This window comes from Lissotriton helveticus, chromosome 3_1, assembly GCF_964261635.1.
Source record: "Lissotriton helveticus chromosome 3_1, aLisHel1.1, whole genome shotgun sequence".
NCBI lineage: Eukaryota > Metazoa > Chordata > Amphibia > Caudata > Salamandridae > Lissotriton > Lissotriton helveticus.
The window spans coordinates 1,836,124,721-1,836,143,647 of record NC_136061.1 but is presented as its reverse complement, the minus strand read 5'-3'; the positions used below and the strand labels follow the sequence as shown (position 1 = coordinate 1,836,143,647).

The window sequence follows — 18,927 nt, the reverse complement described above, 5'->3', positions numbered from 1 at the left end:
TAATGTGTTTATGATAATACAAAGGCTAATTTTTATATAACCTTGTGTGGAGTTCCTTTTGTGGTGTGCCTGGTCTGTTGTTGCTGTGTGCGTGTTGCGCAAACACTTTACACATTGCCTCCGGGATAAGCCTGACTGTTGGTGCCAGGCTACCAAGGGGGTAAGCAGGGGTTATCTTTGCCATGTAACTTCGCCATGTAACTTCCTTGCCCTGAATAGAGTGGTGGTTTCTGCCTGCATTTGGCACTGTGCAACAAAATGAAAAAAATATTAACTGTGAAGGAGACAGAACTTGCTTCTTCAGAGTGAATTTACGACAAGGGTCAGAGCGAAGGGGCACGACAAAAGGGTGTTACTGTCCTGGTCTCCATATATACTGAAACAAATCCATCCCACATGTAGGACATTTCCTTGCAGTCATTATACCTGTAAACAGACACCACGGTGCAGCAGACCTGGTGTTTCACAAACTTCAGAGGAGTTGAGTAAACTTGAAAGTGAAAGAGAAATGCAGTCACGGCCGGCATGACCCGTGGGTGAGGGGGGTTGTGCAGGAAGGGGGTAGTGTGAGGAGGGCTGGGGTGTTAAACAAACAAAAAATAAAATAAAACTTACCATCAGTTAACAAAGCGTCTATTCTCTCTCGGCACCAAGTCCGAGGAAGCTGGCAGCCTCCCTCTCCTCCCCTATGCCAATCACAATGCTGCAATGGCAGCTTTGCGATTGTCTAGGATGCCGTCCGTACAGGTGTCTATGGGGAGGCTGTTTTCTCCATGCAGGCTGCACGGCAGCCTACATAGAGAAAATGGAGAGTGATGTGACTGGTTTGGTCGGCCCTGGTGGCGACCAAAGAGTCAGCTCCCAAAACATTGGCCTAGCCACTCCTCCCAACCCTCCCACCTGCTCGCCCCAACCAGGCATAACCTTCTGCTTTCTCGCAATGTGAGGAGCAGAAACGTACAATGGTATTTATACCATTTTACGTTTCTGCTTCTTACACTGTGAGAAAGCAGTGGGACGATACTCTGACGCCATTGTGTAGGAGCCGCTGCTGCTAATCTGACTATGATACTGACAAAAGTGTTTGCGCTATTTGTTTTCAGGTGTGCACCATTACATTTCAAAATATTGAAAAGAAATGAGGACTTTTAATGGTAATTACGTCCAGGCAGGGTTCCATTAAAAGCCAGGTGCAGCCTAGTCTTCCCTTAGGACCTTTTGTGCGGCCGGTAGGTCACAATGACGTGGCACAGTTAGATAGGTTACATAGTGGGCGGGGGAGGGGTTAGGCAGTTTTATATATAGGACACCAGAGAGAAGGCTCAGGCCACTGCACACAGGCTGTTTGTTTTGTGTGCCCGGGCTGGGGCGGTGTATTCAGGCCTCGGGAGTTGTTCACCTTGCTCTGTCATGTCGCCGAGTCAGTGGGGAAGTGGTGAGAACTCTGGGGACGCAGGCAGAGATGATCTGCTGTGGCCCTGGATTTTAGCAGAGGCATAGGTGCGGATGCTGCAGCTGCTTTGGACTCTTCAATGGGTGTGGCTGCGGCGGTCACAGCTTGCGCATGGTCACACATGAGTAAGGGCAGGCAGAAGGGTATAGCTGTGTGGGGATACAGTGTGTGCCTGCTGGCACACAAGTACAACTGCAGGAGACAGAGCAGCTTACCGGCTGCCCCACAGCCTACAAGTGAGTGCAGCCTACTGGGCTTTACTTTAAAGAGAGTGGAGGGAGGGGGAAGAGTGTTGGCCACACTCCTCAATGTTCTGGGACTGCAGGGACAGGCACCCTCTGAAGAGTGATGCTGTGTTAAACATTTTAAGGCTGTATTGTTTTGTCTTTGTATGATATGGATGTTTTTGGTGTCTTTAGAATGTCACAACTTTTGGTGGTGAAACACGATGGGGGTGTTTTAAGTGCTGAAGTACGCCTGAAGGGGGGCGAGTTGGACATTTGTCTCCAAACATCTAAGACTGATCAGTTGGGGAGGGGAAATAGGGTTTGGTGCAGAAAGGGGGTTGTGCACAGGTCTGTCCGGTCCAGAGTGGAATTATTTTGTTGTCTGTCCTGGAATCTGGCAGCGGAAGCTTTTTTTGTCATGAGAATGGGACTAAGCTTACCTTAAACCAGCTATTGAGCGTGCTTCAGAATGCACTGCAGAGCCTGATGAAGGATATGGCATCCTATGGAGCTCACTCCGTCCAGATTGGGGGGCCAATGCGGCCCAGATATTGGGTTGGAGTTAGTCGTGGATTCGCCATATAGGCAGGTGGCGATCTAAGTGCTATGAAAGATTTGTGCGCAAATGAGTGGGTACTAGGACTGGGGGGCTGGAATCGGGAGATGGGAGTTCTTGTTAACATGTTTCTTTTTTTAGAGGGTGCATAATTGGCCCCTGGCGATTCAAAGTGTCTACATGGTTGGTAGGACACTCATTAACTCAGTGGGTAGAGAAATATGCTGCACAACAGATCTAGGGACGTAGGGTTGCCCAGCAATACAGGAACGCAATACGGGAATGCACCAATGCAAATGCACACAACAGCAAAGAACTCTTCACCATGGTCAAAGAATTCACCAAACCCAGCATGGAGACAGCAGACAATCCCCCTTTTGCAACAACCTCGCCACCTTCTTCTACCACAATATCAAGGAAATCTATGACAGCTTTGCAACCCAAGACCCACCCACCCCACCCACAACCACTGCACTCAATGACTGCAGACTCCAGCAGATCCTGCCCAACTGGATCACCCTCACCTCTGACGGCACCCTCAGGATCATGAAGAACATCTACTCTGGATCCCTGCCCTCAACAAATCTACAACAGAGCAGACAACTCCATCACCTGTGAACTCTGCCCTACCATCAACTGCTCCATCAAGTCTGCCACCTGCCCAGAAGACTAGAAACACTCAGAGATCAACCATGTGCAGAAGAAACCCTCTGCTGACCTGATGGATCTGAAGAACTAAGGACCCTTCTCTCTGATCCCATTGCCAGCCTAAGTCATTGAGAAGGCATCAACGCCCAACTCTCCTGGTTCATCAAAACAAACCACATCCTGGACCTCTCCCAGTCGGGCTTCAACATGGAGACCCCTCTCCTTTCCGCCATAGATGACATCTGCACTCTTTCAAGCGAAGCAAAACTCCAGCCCTCATCTTCCTGGACCTCTCGGCGACCTTCAGCACCATCTCCTGCATCCATGACAAAGACCTAGAATGGATCTGCTCCTTCACCACTGGCCCGATACAGAAAGTCAGACTTTCACCTTTCTTCTCAGAACCCACAGAGATCAGCTGAGGAGTGCCTTAGGGATCCCCCTGAGACCCATCCTCTTCAACATCTACATGGCCCCGCTCACAGCTATCGTCCGAAGCAACACACTCAACATTTTCTCGTACGCCGGAGACACCCAACTGATTCTTCCCTCACAGAAGAACCCACAGCTGCCAAGAGCAAGTTCCACAATGGGATGAAGGCAGTCGCCACCTGGATGAAGGACAGCTGCCTCAAGTTCAACTCAGACAATACCAAAGTCCTTGTCCTGGGCTCCACCCCCTTCGCCTGGAATGAATCCTGGTGGGGCACAGAGCTTGGAACCCCTGCCACACCCATGGAGCAAGCACAAACCTCACCATCATACTGGACTCCTCGCGCTCAATGAATCACCAAATCAATGTCCTTTCAGTCTCCTGCTTACACATGCTCAGCCCGCTTCAGAAGATTTTCAAGTGGATCCCCACTGAGTCCAGGAAAACAGTCACCCATGCGTTCATCAGCATCAGAGTCGGCTACAGCAATGCACTCTATGCCACCACCACCCAAAATCTCCTTAAGAAATTGCAGAACATCCAGAATGCCTCCATCAGACTCATCCTGAAAATCCCCTGCAGCATCAGCATCAGCATCATTGGTAACCTGAGAGACGTCCACTGGCTCCTGATCAACAAAAGAAATACCTTCAAGCTCCTCACACACACCTAAAAAGCCCTCCACAACGGCGGACATGCACACCTCAACCACTGCCTCTCCTTCTACACACTCACCAGACATCTTCACTCGGCCTAACTAGCCCTGGCCACCATTCCACAAATCTGCAAAATCATGCCTGGAGGAAGTTTCTTCTCCTACCTCACTGCAAATACTGGGAACTCCCTGCCTCTACATCTCAGGCAATCACCTTCGCTGCCTCAATTCATGAAGGAACTCAAGGCCTGGCTCTTCGACTGAACCACAGTTCCCTCCCCCTTCAGCACCTTGAGACCCTAACAGTGAGTTGCCATGCTTCAAAAGAAACCTGATTGAGTCAGGGGTATTTCACCTTTCAAAATACTATCTGCAGATGAAGGAGGTCTCAACAATTTTTACCCTGTATGCAACCTACACTTTCTAGCAAAAGTTATCAGAAGCTGTGATTGCAAGTCAAAATTTTCAACATATCCATTCTAAGATAAGCACCAGTCAGGTTTCAATCAAAGCTGCAGCACTGAGACAGCACAGCTCCGTAGATGAATATGCTAAACATCATGGATTTGGGCAACTCCTGCATCCATATCCTTCTTGATCTGCAGACTTTATACCTGTAAAGCATGTTATGCTTACAAATGCTCTCAAGGATCTGATGCGTATTAAAGGGGTGGTCCTCATGTGGTTCACATCATCATAATGGAGATATCACAGAGGGTAAAATGTGAATCCAGTTTCTCAACTGTCTTAACATATTGGGTCCTTCCAGGGATCAATTATGGTCCCTACCCTCTTGAAGTTGTAACTTGAACCACTTGGAATCATAGTAAAGTACATGGGAATCATTGATCTTCAAAAATGCGGCAATACACAAAAATATTGAAAGCCTCCTCTGCTAATGACATATCTCATTTAGCGCACACCCTGCAATCTGTTCTGGATAGGATGACCCCCATCATTTGAAAACAGAAACCCTTTAATAAAGAAGCTCTCTTGTTTCCTTGTCCCATTCACCACTATCAGTACAATAATTGAAGCAAGTAGCATCCTTAACTGCAAACATACTATCATGAACAGTGTCAACAATAATATCAGTAAAAATAATAATAACAGATGGAGATAATTGCCCCCCAATTTTTTTTTCAATTGTGTTTGGGGGCTTTGTCATTTCATTCCAGATTAAGATGGTAAGTCTCTATTACAAACACTGATTAAATACTTCAACATACTTCTGTCAAGTCTTCCGACAATGCACCTCATCCCTAAAAAAGCAGTACCATATGCTGCAGAATAACTTGTCTCTGGTACCGAAAGGAATGGCTATGGTTACCGATAGTTCTAAAACTCAGATGGCTTCCCCTCAAAGCTAACAGTATTAACATAATGGCCTGCATCACTGACAAGGCTCTCCACTCCTCCACTCATGATACCTGACTGCTAAGCTAAATAAATCTGATGGATATACAAGCCCCCTGTGCCATCAGTACGTCACTTTTTGTGACGTACTGGAGGCGCATTTCACCTCTTCATATTTACAAGGAGAGGAAAAGCCACCTTGGGTGACTTTTCCTCTCCTTGTAAATATGGCCCCTTCACACGCAGCACTTTGCGTGGAAGGGGCGTTCCATGGCTGTTGCAGTAGGTGTTCCCATGCAACACCCATGGAACGAGACACATTTCCACATTTACGAGGAATCATAAATCTGGAAATGCGTGTCATTGCTACGCCTCCCCAGGGGAGGCGTAGCAAGGTGCAACGAGGAGAAATGTTTTAGTTTCTCCTTGTTTTTTCCTCTTTCAAAGCGTGCTGCATTCTACAGCACGCATTGAACGAGGAAAATGCCTGTAGTGATTGTTTTTGTGCAGAAAGGTGCTCCTTCCTGCACAAAAACAATCTCCCCTATGACGCAGGCATCCTTGGTGCATCTCCCCTATGACGCAGGCATCCTTGGTGCAAGGGTGCCTGTGCCGGCGCATCGCTGCAGTTTGTGCGCCAGCGTAGGGGAAAGCACAGGAATGCAACATAATTATTGTAAAAATGTCGCATTCCTGTGCTTCAGAAGTGCTGCAGTGTCGCGCAGTGAAAGGGCTGGCGTTGTTGCACTGCAGCTCTTCCTTGTAGATCTGCCCCTACGTACGGAGCTAACATCACAAAGTGAATTCTGCGCAATACCAAATAGTAGGCACTATTATTATAGGACGTAAGCATTTCGATGGATGAAAAGATTAGTGAGGTCTGCAAACATCAGAACGGGAGCTTGTTCCACTAAAACACTGTATAATTACCTGGAAGTTACATTTAGAGATGTGTTGCTACTGTTAATGCTAAATTATTCTACCTTGTAAAAAGCGTTCGGGTTTATAACACTGTGGCATTTAGCGAAGGGCCCCTTTCGGTCTTTAAGTAGTTTGCACCATTGCAGGGCATATTGCTCTGTGGAGAAAAAGAAAGTTTATTTTTTCATTACACATTGTAAGCTTTTAATATACACATTAGAAAGAAAACATCTGTAAAATATATTTTTAGTTGCACCATCCAGACTTCTCTGTAACATAGCATAATATGCATTTGAGTGAAAAGCTTTAGAATATATAATAATAATCTACTGCTCCTTATAAATTATTTTTTCACTCTGCTCCAATCGAATTGAGTCTGTAGCCCACATTCTCTTCGAATGTCCCAATTATCAGGCACCTAGGAGGCGTTGGCTTAGACCTCTATGCAGACGGCCGGGAACACGTCAGCATATTGTTGCACTTCGTATTTTAATGTCTGACACATCATCCTTGATTGTTTGTGGTGTGTCCAAATTTTTAAGGTGGTTTTGGTTGATTCGACTAAGAAGGCTTTCATCGGCAATTTAATCCTTGTTTTATTTAGCCTTATTTTAACATTTGTAATATATTGTGATTGTTGTAAATATTGCCATTTTTTAGGATCATATATCTGTAATGTGACTGTTGTAAATATTGTGTCTTTTTTAAGTAATATGTAAAGCTTTTATGATATTTTTATATATCGAAATAAAGCCTATCAATCAATCAATCATTTTTATTATTGCCTACCTTTAATTGTTTATGCAATATTATTCTTTTACGACTCACAACGTGGATTTAGAAGCAAACCTGCTTTTCTCATGAGTAGCATGCTGATGATTCTTGAATCATGGCATTTATGCAGGGGAGTAGCTTGGTCAGTAAGATTGGTGGCGGGTGAGCTTCAGACAATCACACTGGAATGTCGTATAACATATTTTAACATTATAATTTATAATGCTAAAATACGTTATACGACACGCAGGATGCATGAAAGGCACTTAAGGAGCAGTGGAAAGGGAAAGGAATACAGATTGGTAAGAGTACTAAGCGAGAGAAAACACCATATTTTGTATAATAAACAACCTTTTTTAGGTTTCAAAATAGAGGGAGAGATTGTGAGTGCATTTTTATCTGTTTGTATGAAAAAAGTCCTGGTAAAATCCGACAAATACCTCAACATACCCGACTAAAGAAAGCACCTGTACCCAACTACTTATGTACCAAACATGCCCCTGAAGCTACCCACTGCACATATACTGAAATATGAGTCCCTAGAGGGCAGAGGTGTCCTCAGTGAAGATGGCTGCTGGACTCTCTCCGTCCTCCCGTGCGTCTGATTCAGGCATTTTAGAAAACATAGTCGGGTCTGCGTTCTTTAAAAAAAACTATTGGTTGCTTTATTTTACAGCACGACCAGGAGAAACAAGCGGAGTCCCTGCACACAACATTGCTGCCGATTGGTCCCAGTGCCCGAAGCCAACAGTCACACAAAAGGGTCAGCCTGCATTTTATATGGTGACCTGTGCAATATAACACACAGTGCCCAATGTTGAGGAACACCTCCCTCTCAAACACTCAGTGGTAAGACACCTCGGGGGAGTGCCTGGAGGCAAGTATACCAGACCGAGGAAGGCAGGCAAGTTCCACACTCCAATGGCATCCTGGTTACCCGGCAATCACAATCACCCTGTCTTGGAAGACACATTTATTTAAATAAACAAATTACATACTGAGGGCTTGCTGTCTATCGATACTGGTGGGCTGTCATCTTTACATGGGAAAAGCTACAGGCCCTATAAGTCTACCCTGCTCTGTGACTCTTCCATATAGGAGCGAACAGCCAAAAGAGCCCTGAGTCATAAATTCGCATGCTTGCATTGAACCTGCCCTTATAAAAGACACTGCACAACTTTCAACCTTACTTTTAAATCACTGCTTGTACAGCTCGTTCTACATACCATAAATTCCTGCCAACAAAGCAGCAAGGCAACTGTCAGAAGCAATTCATGCAAGAACTAAAACAAAAGGGGATTACAACATACATCAACAGGGTGGAACTAACCTCCTCAGAAACCATCCTCGAATTGAAAAACATGCATTCTGAAATATCAGACTTCAAGACACAGCTGGATGCCTCTGAAAAGCAGATGGCGAATCTAGAAAAGAAGGTAACGGAGACTCTGGGTTGGGGCACGGTCCTATGGCATCTCAGGCAAAAAAGTTACAAAACGTGGGGAAAGGAGTAGAAGATATAATATCCGCCTAAATGGCCTACTGGAATCCTAAGAGGGAGACAATATGCTTGCATTTTTATCCTACTACTTGCCCAAACTGCTAAATATTGACTTTGGCTCCTCCATAGAGTTCCAGAGAGCCCACAGAATGAAAAGTTGAAGTTACACTCCAGTTGACTGTCCTCGACTAATCACTATGTGCCAGCTTTACCACCAACATGTAAAAATGATTCTTCAGGCACCTAAGCAACAGGGCCTATTATACCTATGAAGATGGGAAACTCTCCTGTGCCGCTGATTTCTCGCTTGACTCCCACCTTATACGGAAACACAAACTGAAATAGCTATGACCCAGCTATGAAGCTGACCCTACTTGATGGCAACATGAGGGAGTTTCAAGACCCATAGGAACTGGAGGATCTGCTGGATACCATAATGGAGTCTTCAATGGAAATGGCTCCCCTCCCTTATTACCACGAGGCGCCATCGTGTGCTGACAAATCACACTGTACCAAAAAACCCAGTGACCAACAAATTAACACACTCTTTTCAAAAAGACAGATTGCAGGATGACCACACTGAGAGAAAGTAGGACAAATGAAGAACCTCCAGCGCCTCAATGCCTAATACTCATAGCTATATACCCGTTTATACTCTTCATTAACTGTGAGGGGTTCATGGCAGCATCAGAAAGTTGCTCAAATTTATAAAGTAAATAACACACATAGCCTGTCAAAAGTCTTACTGCTCTTTTGTTCTTAAATCCTTTATATCTTTCTTTTTTCTTCAACCCACCTACGTGCTCAAGAACATACAGATTTCCCACACTGTCTTGTGGATAAATCCAGCAAAGAGCGAACTATCCACTTGTAATATCCTCTGTAAGTCATTATTCCAAATTCAGTAAGCCCACACAGATAACTTTCGATTAGATTTAACTACGATGTATAAAACTACAGCACTCTCGGTTTGGTCTCTTAATGTGAACAACCTTGCAAGCTATGCACAAAGGAAAAAAGACTAACTTACGTTCCTAAAATCATGATGTCGTCTTACTGCAATAAAGGCATTTATCCACGACTGAGGTGGCCAAACTTACCAGAGACTAGGTCGGCCATACTAATAGCAGCTTCAGGGTCAGACGCCCCATCAGACACCTTCTACATGCTCTATTTCCCCAAGAGAAAGGGAGGCACAATGATCCCTTTTCACAAAACACTGCCAATGAGGACGCAGTGTACATGGAGTGACCCACATGGCTGTTATACCTCAGGAAAAATGGTATCCAATAAACATACAAGGTTCTATTGAATCTATTTATGCACCAGATTCCGGAAAGTGGACTTATTTTCCACCCACTACACTCAACCGAGTAATAATGGAAGTTGGTCACGCACAGTTAGAGATCGGCTGCAACTCTATTCTCTCCATCAGCCTTATTCTTGACAGATCTGGCTTCCAAGATCCACATAGCAACAATCATAAGGGTATGTTGCGAAACCTTATGGCAGCTCACTCGCTCTGGGCCATGAAGACTCAAAAACTCTGGCCGATTGGGATTAGACATTCATTGTTTTCTCCCCATGGAACTGATACCAGAATAGACTATTTCTTGAAGAGTGTGATGATGTTCTATAACGTTACAAACTGCACCATAGGCATCCAATGCATCTTAGAGAATGTATGATGTTACAACTCGGTCTTCACACCGCAATACGGTTACAATGCAGTCATTACAACGCAAGTCGTTACAACGACTTGCACTGAAGGGCGCTGGTTGTAGGAATAGTATGATTTACTATTCCAAATCCAGCCTACATAACAGTAGGAAAGGTATTGGAATAGTAAATCATACTATTCCTCATTGTGTAGCGCCATCCAGCGCAAGTTTTTGTAATGACTTGTGTTGTAATGGCTACGTTGTAAACGTATCGCGGTGTAGAGACCGTGTTGTAACATATGTCTCTCATCTCAGATCATGCCCCAATCACAATGACTTCCAACTACAGGTCCCAAGGGACAACTCATTGAGAATACTTTACCGTATAAACTCCCTGAGGATATAAGAAAACTGATTGCCTACTTGCCCTGTCTCAGTGGTCTCGATCTATAGACTCCAGACTGAGGGGACATCCTACATGGAAGGCATGTTGATGAGAGGCTTGGCATTAGCTCATAAAGAGACAGGAGTGAAAACACAGACCCTATCATCACTTTTACTTGGGTAAATCACAAAAACCCATTTCCTCAACACAAAAAAATACATACTGTTTACGCCTTTCATAGCAAAGGCAGACAAGGTCTTACAGAGGAAAAGCTGACATAATGAACTCTGTGAAGTGGACAGGATGCTGACGTTCCAATTAAAACAAAGCATGGCACAATGATATATACCTATGTGTGTTCATGACAACAATTCCTTGCTTAGAAATACCAGGGACAGAGCAAAATAATTTGCATCCTTCTATGCTCTGGAATGTAAACCAGAGGCTGCAGTGCGTCCCTGAAGGACTGAGTATTCCTAGAGTACCTCCACAAAACACATGGGCAAATAATTAATATACAAAGAAGTGGTGAGGTCTGCGGTCATGTAAATGCCGAAGAAAAGACTCCAGCTGAGTATCATAAACTGATGGCTCCTCTCTCAGTCTTCATTTTGGGTAAGATGTTCAGGAGTTATTGACCAACAATGGATCACCTCATCCCTACAACAGTAAATATATAACAGTTATACCTTAATTAATTAGAGGTCCACTTTAGTCCTTGCAAAAATCCTTGATACAAAACTAGCAACAGTAATTACTGCTGTTGTGCACAAAAACCCAAGTTGGATTTGTTCCGGGATGTTCCTCTTGCACCCACATGCATATTGTATTTCACCTAGTATACATTATGACACATTAGCTGGATGATTTGGCCCTCTTCTTAGATGCTGACAAGGTGTTGGACTGAGTTGAATGGGGCTGCTTATTTGGAGCACTTTCCCGGATGGGCATTGGCCTTGCTTTAATGAACATTATGCAGTGGATGTACCAAGACCACACCACTGTGATCAATTGTAATGAGTTCTTGTTGTACTCCATTAATATAGGCAGAGGAACTACTCAGTAGTGCACCCTCTCCTTTCCACAGTTTGTTCTTGCACTAGAGCCTCTGCCCATAGCAGTTTATCAACTGCAAGAGGCACAATACATTATTCTCCAAGACACCAATGGGTATGCAGCAGGTTCTGGAAGAGTTCTGCTCATTCTGCAGGAAGAGGGACCTGGAGATAAACCTTAAAAAGACAAAATATATGGTCTTAAATGCAAACACCACCAATTGCCCACACCCCCAAATGGAAGGCATGGCCCTAGAGAGGGTGCCCATTTTTGACTATTTAGGTCTGACACTTAATGACAAGATGGACTGGGGGAACCAGATAAAAAAAGCCAATTCGAAACTCACTCAGTCCATAGGGGAAATCTTGAATGTATATAAAAGTTGTACCCAGAAAGTGGTAGGTCCACCGGCAGAAATTTATAAAGTACAGGCAAGGGGAGCGTCGCTATATGGAGCGGAGCTCTGGGGACAATGCCCAACTAATATTCTATCTATAACGGAGAATACCTTTCTAAGGCAGTTACTTGCTCTTCCGAAAAGTACTCCATTGACACCACTACGGATTGACTTGGGTATTGGCCCCATTGCTGATCTAATCGCCTATCGCCCACTTCTATTCTGGCGTCGTATCTGGAGTACGCCCGAGTTGGTTTATTATAGGGAGGAACTTAGGGACGTTATGACCATCCTGAGTGCAGGGAATATACCCTGGCTGTCCCACATTAAGAATACTTGCCAGGTACTGGGCAGGATGAATATATGGTTGACGCCAGAAGAGACCTGCCCCTCCATCTCTAAAAAATCCCTATCTTCTGCCTACATGGAATACAAATGTGCCCAACTATCGCAGTGTGCTAACTCATGTAGTTTGACTCACAGGTTTTTGAAAGTCAAGCAGCAGTACAAACCCGAGTTGGCCCTGGAAGTATTCAGCCTTTTACTGCAAAGAAATTGTATTTACAATTTAGGCATGGGGTGCTCCCGCTCAGAGCATTCACCAACAAATGGAAGGGAGCCACTAAATTAGGATGTCCTGGTTGCTCTGTGACTAAAGAAACTGAACCCCACGTCCTCCTCTTTTGCCCTGCGTATAGTAGACCCAGGTCAAAATGGATTGTCCAGCTTTGCAGAAATGTGGGAATTAGACACCACTCTGAGGCCTTCAGATTACTAAAGTATGAAACAGACCCACTGTATGCGTTTGCCATCTCCAATTTTCTACCTACGATGTGGTGCATATGCAGGAGCACCATAAAGGAAAAGGTGCCTGCTGACAAATATACCCTATTTGACCACTGACCCTGATGAAAAATCCTTACTGTACATTTCTTCTCCATTTACTATTTGCCATGTTAATCTTGCACACGCACAGTAGAAACGTAACTTTTAATAATACCTTGATTGATCGTTTTTATCTAGTATTTATTGAATCATGTTTTATGGTCTAAAAACCATCAGCTAATGAATTTCAATTAAGTCTGTAATGTATCAGGTTGATGAGTCATAGAACATTCTATAAAATTGCACTGTAGTACCCTTTTTTAAAAAAAATCATCTCTGTTTTTATTAACTTAAACTATGTATCAGAAGGTGCTCTAAATGTATGCCATATTTGTATGTGCTTTTATGGCTGTATAGCCGAAATAACGTTTTTTTGACTTGACTTGACAATACATTACCACTCCTGTAGGCATTTTGAAAGTGATGCAGATGACATGCTATTGACACCATCCTCAACACAAACGTCTGCCCCAGCCCAAATTGAAATTATCTCTCACTTTTCCATCTTCTCAGGCTACAAAGTCAAGAAGGACAATAGCGAATAACTATGCATGCCTACATCCACTATTCTCTATTGGACTAGCCTTTTTGCTGTGTGCGAACATATGAAATTCCTAGGTATCTGAATTTGCAATAGCAGGCAGGCGATGATGAAAGATAACATGGCGGTTTTGATCAAACAAAAGCAGAAGGGTTTTCTAGTTTGGAGAAATCGGTAGCTATGATACCACTTACAATACACGGAATCCAATTGCGAAAATATAGAATGTCAAATCGAAGACTGCATCTGCCAAGAAGCAACTCCAAGGGTTCTCGAACAAAACTTCATGCTGCAAAATTGCTGGGTGGCCTATAACACCCTAACATGGTGCAATACCATATGGATCAACACCTCTTACAACGTTCCCTGTAACTTCACCAAGAGCTGGAAACACCCGACTGGGCACTACTTGAAGGTCATCTCAAGGGCGATTTCAATGGTCACTTGTTCTTATAGTGAATGACCACCCGGCAAGAAGATCATGAACATGCAATCTTGATAGGGTCTCTTTCAATATGGAGAAACTGCTAAAAACTACTACAACCAAACCGGTTCCTGCTCCGTTATGACACAATGCAGCCATCCAAATAACTGGAGAGGAACTATACTGGCCACTCTGGGAATGTTGTTGCATCTCCCACATATGTGAAGATTTCTCAGAGGGGACCCTCAGGGCATTTAAAAACTTGAGAGATGTATATTGCATAAACATGATCTAATTTCTATAGCTCAAAGTATACCTCAATAACAAACTGGCTGAACGCTAATAGACATACCGACCATCCAAGACCACTTAATAAAATGGGGCTCTTAAAAGAAATTGGTGTTCAGTCTCTACAGCACTTGGATTGCTAATGGGCACTAAAACTACTCAACACCAAGTGAAAATCGCATCTCACCAAAAATATGACCCGGAGAATTGGAGAGAAATCATCGGGGATCATGGTGATAGATTAGGAGAAGCATGGCTGGCATTCATCTTTAAAAGGTCATCCATGACAGGCATTGGACTCCTTTTAAACTGTGTAGGGTAAAACTCTACATTAATCCACGATACTGGCGGTGTGCACACCCTAGAGGAGACATAACGCACATCCTCTAGATCGGCCCAATATTACGCTCATACTGGAACTCCATCTGGTTCTGCCTTTTTAGAATGAGAAATCTACGTATAAAGGCACCCATGGAGCTTGCATTTCTACATAACTCTCAGGACATCGCTGGAATCACCAGTCATAAAATGCAATAGCTTGACTCAGTGCTAGTCAATGTCAAAATACGGAAAACATATTTTCCACCAGTCTATGAAGAATGGATCATTGCAGTGCTAGAAGTGGCTAACTATTAACGAGTAATGGGCCAGACGAATGACTAACTATAGTTTTTTTAGGACATTTGGGGACGTATTTAAAATTACAGTTCCTTAGAACCAGAAACATCATACTGAATGCCATCAGGCTGTAGTATGTAGTCAATGCATACAGGCTCTTTTGATTGAAGGATCAGCGGTCTTTGATCAAGGTAAAGTTTTGATACTAATAAGCACAATGGCTATTGCTGATACCTTATCAAACACACTGTGGAGAAGCGTGGCTCAATGGTTAGAGCGGCAGACCCTGATGCAGAGGTCTGGCCCGGGACCAGGGTTCAATTCCCGCCTCGGTGGCTCTTGGACTCAATCTCTCTGGACCTGATAATTCTTGCCTCGGTGCCTAGTCTAATCATGGGTTCCACTCTGTGACTCTGGGCAATAGCTTGCTTAATCTCCACAACGGCCCCAGCAGCGCTTGGATGCCTGGCTTCACCTTGGGGGTGCCCAGGAGTGGACATTTCATATGGAAAAGCCAGGAAGGGTTCCACAGCGGTATGAGTGCAGCGCCGGGACGCCCCGTCACGTGGGCAGCCGTTCGCTTTACAAATACAACACATTTACATTTACTTGCTGGACTGATTAAAGACAACTAAGACTTGTAATCTGCTAATTGGGGACCGTATTTAGCGGCCTTTACCCTAATTTCTTTCTTTTTCCCCCCGTTCTTCTCTCTTTCTTTTTCAATCCCAATAACAATAACTTTCTGATATTCTGTGTATATGCACAGGCCTGTGCTACTTTGAGGAGAAAAGTTTAGTATGCCTTAACATTTTATTTTGATGTGGTATTGCAGAATGTAAAACCTATTAGGGACTTCAATCTGTCTTCTGATATTGTGGCTCTAATTCACAAAGGTATCAGCCAATGCACCTCAGCAATCAAAGATGCTGTGCTGCACTGCATGAATGGGATACCGCAGAGCAGCGTCATATCTACTGCGATGTGGCATTGCTTTACTCTTTCCTTGTACTGGTGCACTTTAGGTTGGTATGTTCCAACACCAGCACTCTTGTGCCATAGTGCGAGGGTGTTTGTTTTGAGGTGAGGATAGCCTTGAAGAGAAAGGATCTCTTCCTCTGCAAAAACTATACTTTGAGGCATTTCCCTTTTTGTATGTGTGCTTCTGAATGCATCACACATGCACAGAGAGAAAAGCAGCTTGAAATAGAAATATTTTCTCTCATTATGCCTGCCTCAGGAAGGAGCACGATTTTGGCACCAACCCTAATCTACAAATCCTTGTAGATAGGGATTTGCCTTAATACTGAAGGGAGGTTCCATTTGAACACCCCCTTGATGCAAAGTAATGCAAAGCAGCACATTACACTGCATATGGTTACCTAGGGTTACAAGCCAACACACATCTGGATTTCTGATAGGTTGGAAATCCCACCAGTAGATTGGGCTTGTGTTGTAGACTTTGCATTAGATTTACATTACAGAAGTAGTGTAAACCCAATGCAATGTCTATTTTAAATTCCAACCTTTATTTTTCAAATTTGAAGAATGCACATGATGATGAGAAGAAGCCTTAAAAGCTCCAGAGAGTGAAATAAAATGTGTTCTGTTTATTATTTCGACTCACCCTCCTTTGTGGTTTTCACAGTGGTTGCATTACTTATGATGCCAGAACAAATGTAAGGATGTTTTTGATTTAGTGATTTTATACCATCACAAGCTAAAAAATTGTTTGCAAACAACGAGGGGCCAGATGCACAGAAATCTAGATAGGTGACTTTCTAATTGCAATTCTTACTAAATCGCAATTAGGAAATCACACTTCCTAATGTAAGAAATATAACATCGTTTAAATAGCGATTGCTAGTGGGTCGCGATCCACCTCAAGAATATTATAGAGATAGATCGTAATTTGCGACCCATTGGGAATCGTAGCCATAACAGGGATGGTGGTCTTTTGAGGTCATCAGGCAACCATATTTGTGATGGCTTTTTAATAAAGCAAACGTTTTAAAAACATGCATCCCATTTTCCTCCTAGGAAAACGTGATCCTTAAAAACAAAAAAATGAAACATTGAAGTTCATTTTTTAAGAGTAGGAAAGAGTCTCATTTGCAAATGGGTTATCACCTTCCAAATGTCAGTATAAGATGTTCCACAACAAAAATTCATTTGCGAAACATTCATACATACCACTGTGATTTGCAATTTGGAAGTATGCCTAAACCCTCCCCTTCCAAATAACGAATCTCTAATCCAAATTGAGATTTTGGTAATGTGCACTGCAAAGCGACCCATTTTCAACCTCGAACAAGCTTTGTACATATGCAACTTAGGCTCCCTTTGCTTCTGACCATTGAATCTTCATGAGTAGAAAAAATGCAGACTTTGTCGTCAGGCTGCTATGCCAAAAGAGGGGTTCAAATGTACATCACTGAATCATTTGCATTCCATTACAAAATCAAGATTTTCCTCCTTCACATGGAGTGCTTCTCTTCTTTAGACTTTCTGCGCTCAAGGGCATTCAGCACTATCAGCAGCTTGTGTCATCTTTGGACTTACTTCTGGAGTCACTAACCCACCTGCTCTGTCTCTGTCCTGTGTTAACTAATGAACACAGAAGGTTTCTCAGTCATTGCTTGATCAAACAAGGAACTATGCCTGGGCAGTGAACTTCGCTCCATTTGCGAGAGTTTGGGGAGATTTTTGCACTCTCCACCCCATGGAGCTCACGAGCGACCGTTGACCCTGCCTCTAGCCTAGGTCGCCTCCATGCGCTGCTGTCTCCCAGCCTGCCTCCTCGCCCAGTTGATCCCACTGCCTCTGCTGCCTTGGACGACCCAGCCGCCGCTGAGCCGCCCACCACCTCATTTTCCCGCCGCTGCCTCCCTGCGGCCCCGCCCCCCTCCAGCCCATTCGCCGCCCCGCTCCCGCCACCCAGCTGCTCCTCCCTCCCGGCTCCTTACTTAAGGGGGCTGCGTGCAGGCATAGGGAGCGACCGTTGACCCTGCCTCTAGGCTAGGTCGCCCCCACGCGCTGCTGTCTCCAGCCTGCCTCCTCGCCTAGCTGATCCCGCCGCCGCTGCCGCCTTGGACGACCCAGCCGCTGCTGAGCCGCCCACCGCCTGATTTTCCCGCCGCTGCCTCCCTGCGGCCCCGCCCCCCTCCAGCCCATTCGACGCCCCGCTCCCGCCACCCAGCTGCTCCTCCCTCCCGGCTCCTTACTTATGTCCACGAAGCAACGGCGCAGCGGACGCATGCAGCGGACGCATGCAGCGGACGCATGCAGCGGACGCATGCAGCGGACGCATGCAGCGGGCGCGCCGATTGTGCGCCGAAGGCGCACCAAAGGCAAGCCCGTCTGCGCCCGTCCGTGCCTGGACCGTGCCCAGCTCCAGGACCCTTGGCCCTCAATGATGCCAACGCACCAGACGAACCTACGACGCCGCCACCCTCCACACACTCAACGCCAGCCGGAACCCCGCCTGCTAACGCGCCACCCCAAAACGCACCCAGGGACCCTTCACCTGCAGAGCCTGCAAATTCACCTGCCTCCAAAACTGCACCGCACCCACCAAGCCAAGCTCCAGCAACAACCACCTCAAGTGCATCCTGCTCAACACCCGCTCTGTCCACAGGCACGCCGTCGAACTCTGGAACCTCCTCGACACAACATCACCAGACGTCGCCTTCCTCACAGAAACATGGATGAACGCCTCCTCAGCCCCCGACATCGCCATAGCCATCCGGGAGGGCTACAAGATCACCCGGAGGGACCGCGTCAACCAGACCGGAGGAGGCATGGCCATTGTGCACAGAAACACCATCCGCATCACGACCAACTCCGATGACACCCTCACCGCCGCCGAGCACCTTCACTTCCAGATTCACACCAACCCCAAGACCACCCTCAGAGGCACCCTCATCTACAGACCCCCGGGACCACGCACACAATTCAGCGAAGCCATCGCAGACTTTGTCAGTCCGCACGCCCTCACCTCCACAGACTACATCCTCCTAGGGGACCTCAACTTCCACCTGGAGAACAAGGACTGCAAAACCGCCGCCCTGCTGGACAACCTCGCCAACCTCAGACTCAAGCAACTGGTGAACACCCCCACCCACTACGCCGGCCACACGCTCGAACCC

General features: G+C 45.3%; 1 protein-coding gene across 1 annotated transcript in view; it reads right to left on the bottom strand.

Annotated features, from left to right (window-relative positions):
- The window catches only part of LOC144823881 (mucin-2-like), a 1,553,567-nt gene that overhangs the window by 774,402 nt on the left and 760,238 nt on the right, over positions 1 to 18,927 (bottom strand). Inside the window, exon 15 of the mRNA XM_078682769.1 lies at positions 6,312 to 6,406. Coding sequence (XP_078538895.1) covers positions 6,312 to 6,406 — 95 coding nt within the window. The remainder of the gene's footprint in view (positions 1 to 6,311; positions 6,407 to 18,927) is intronic.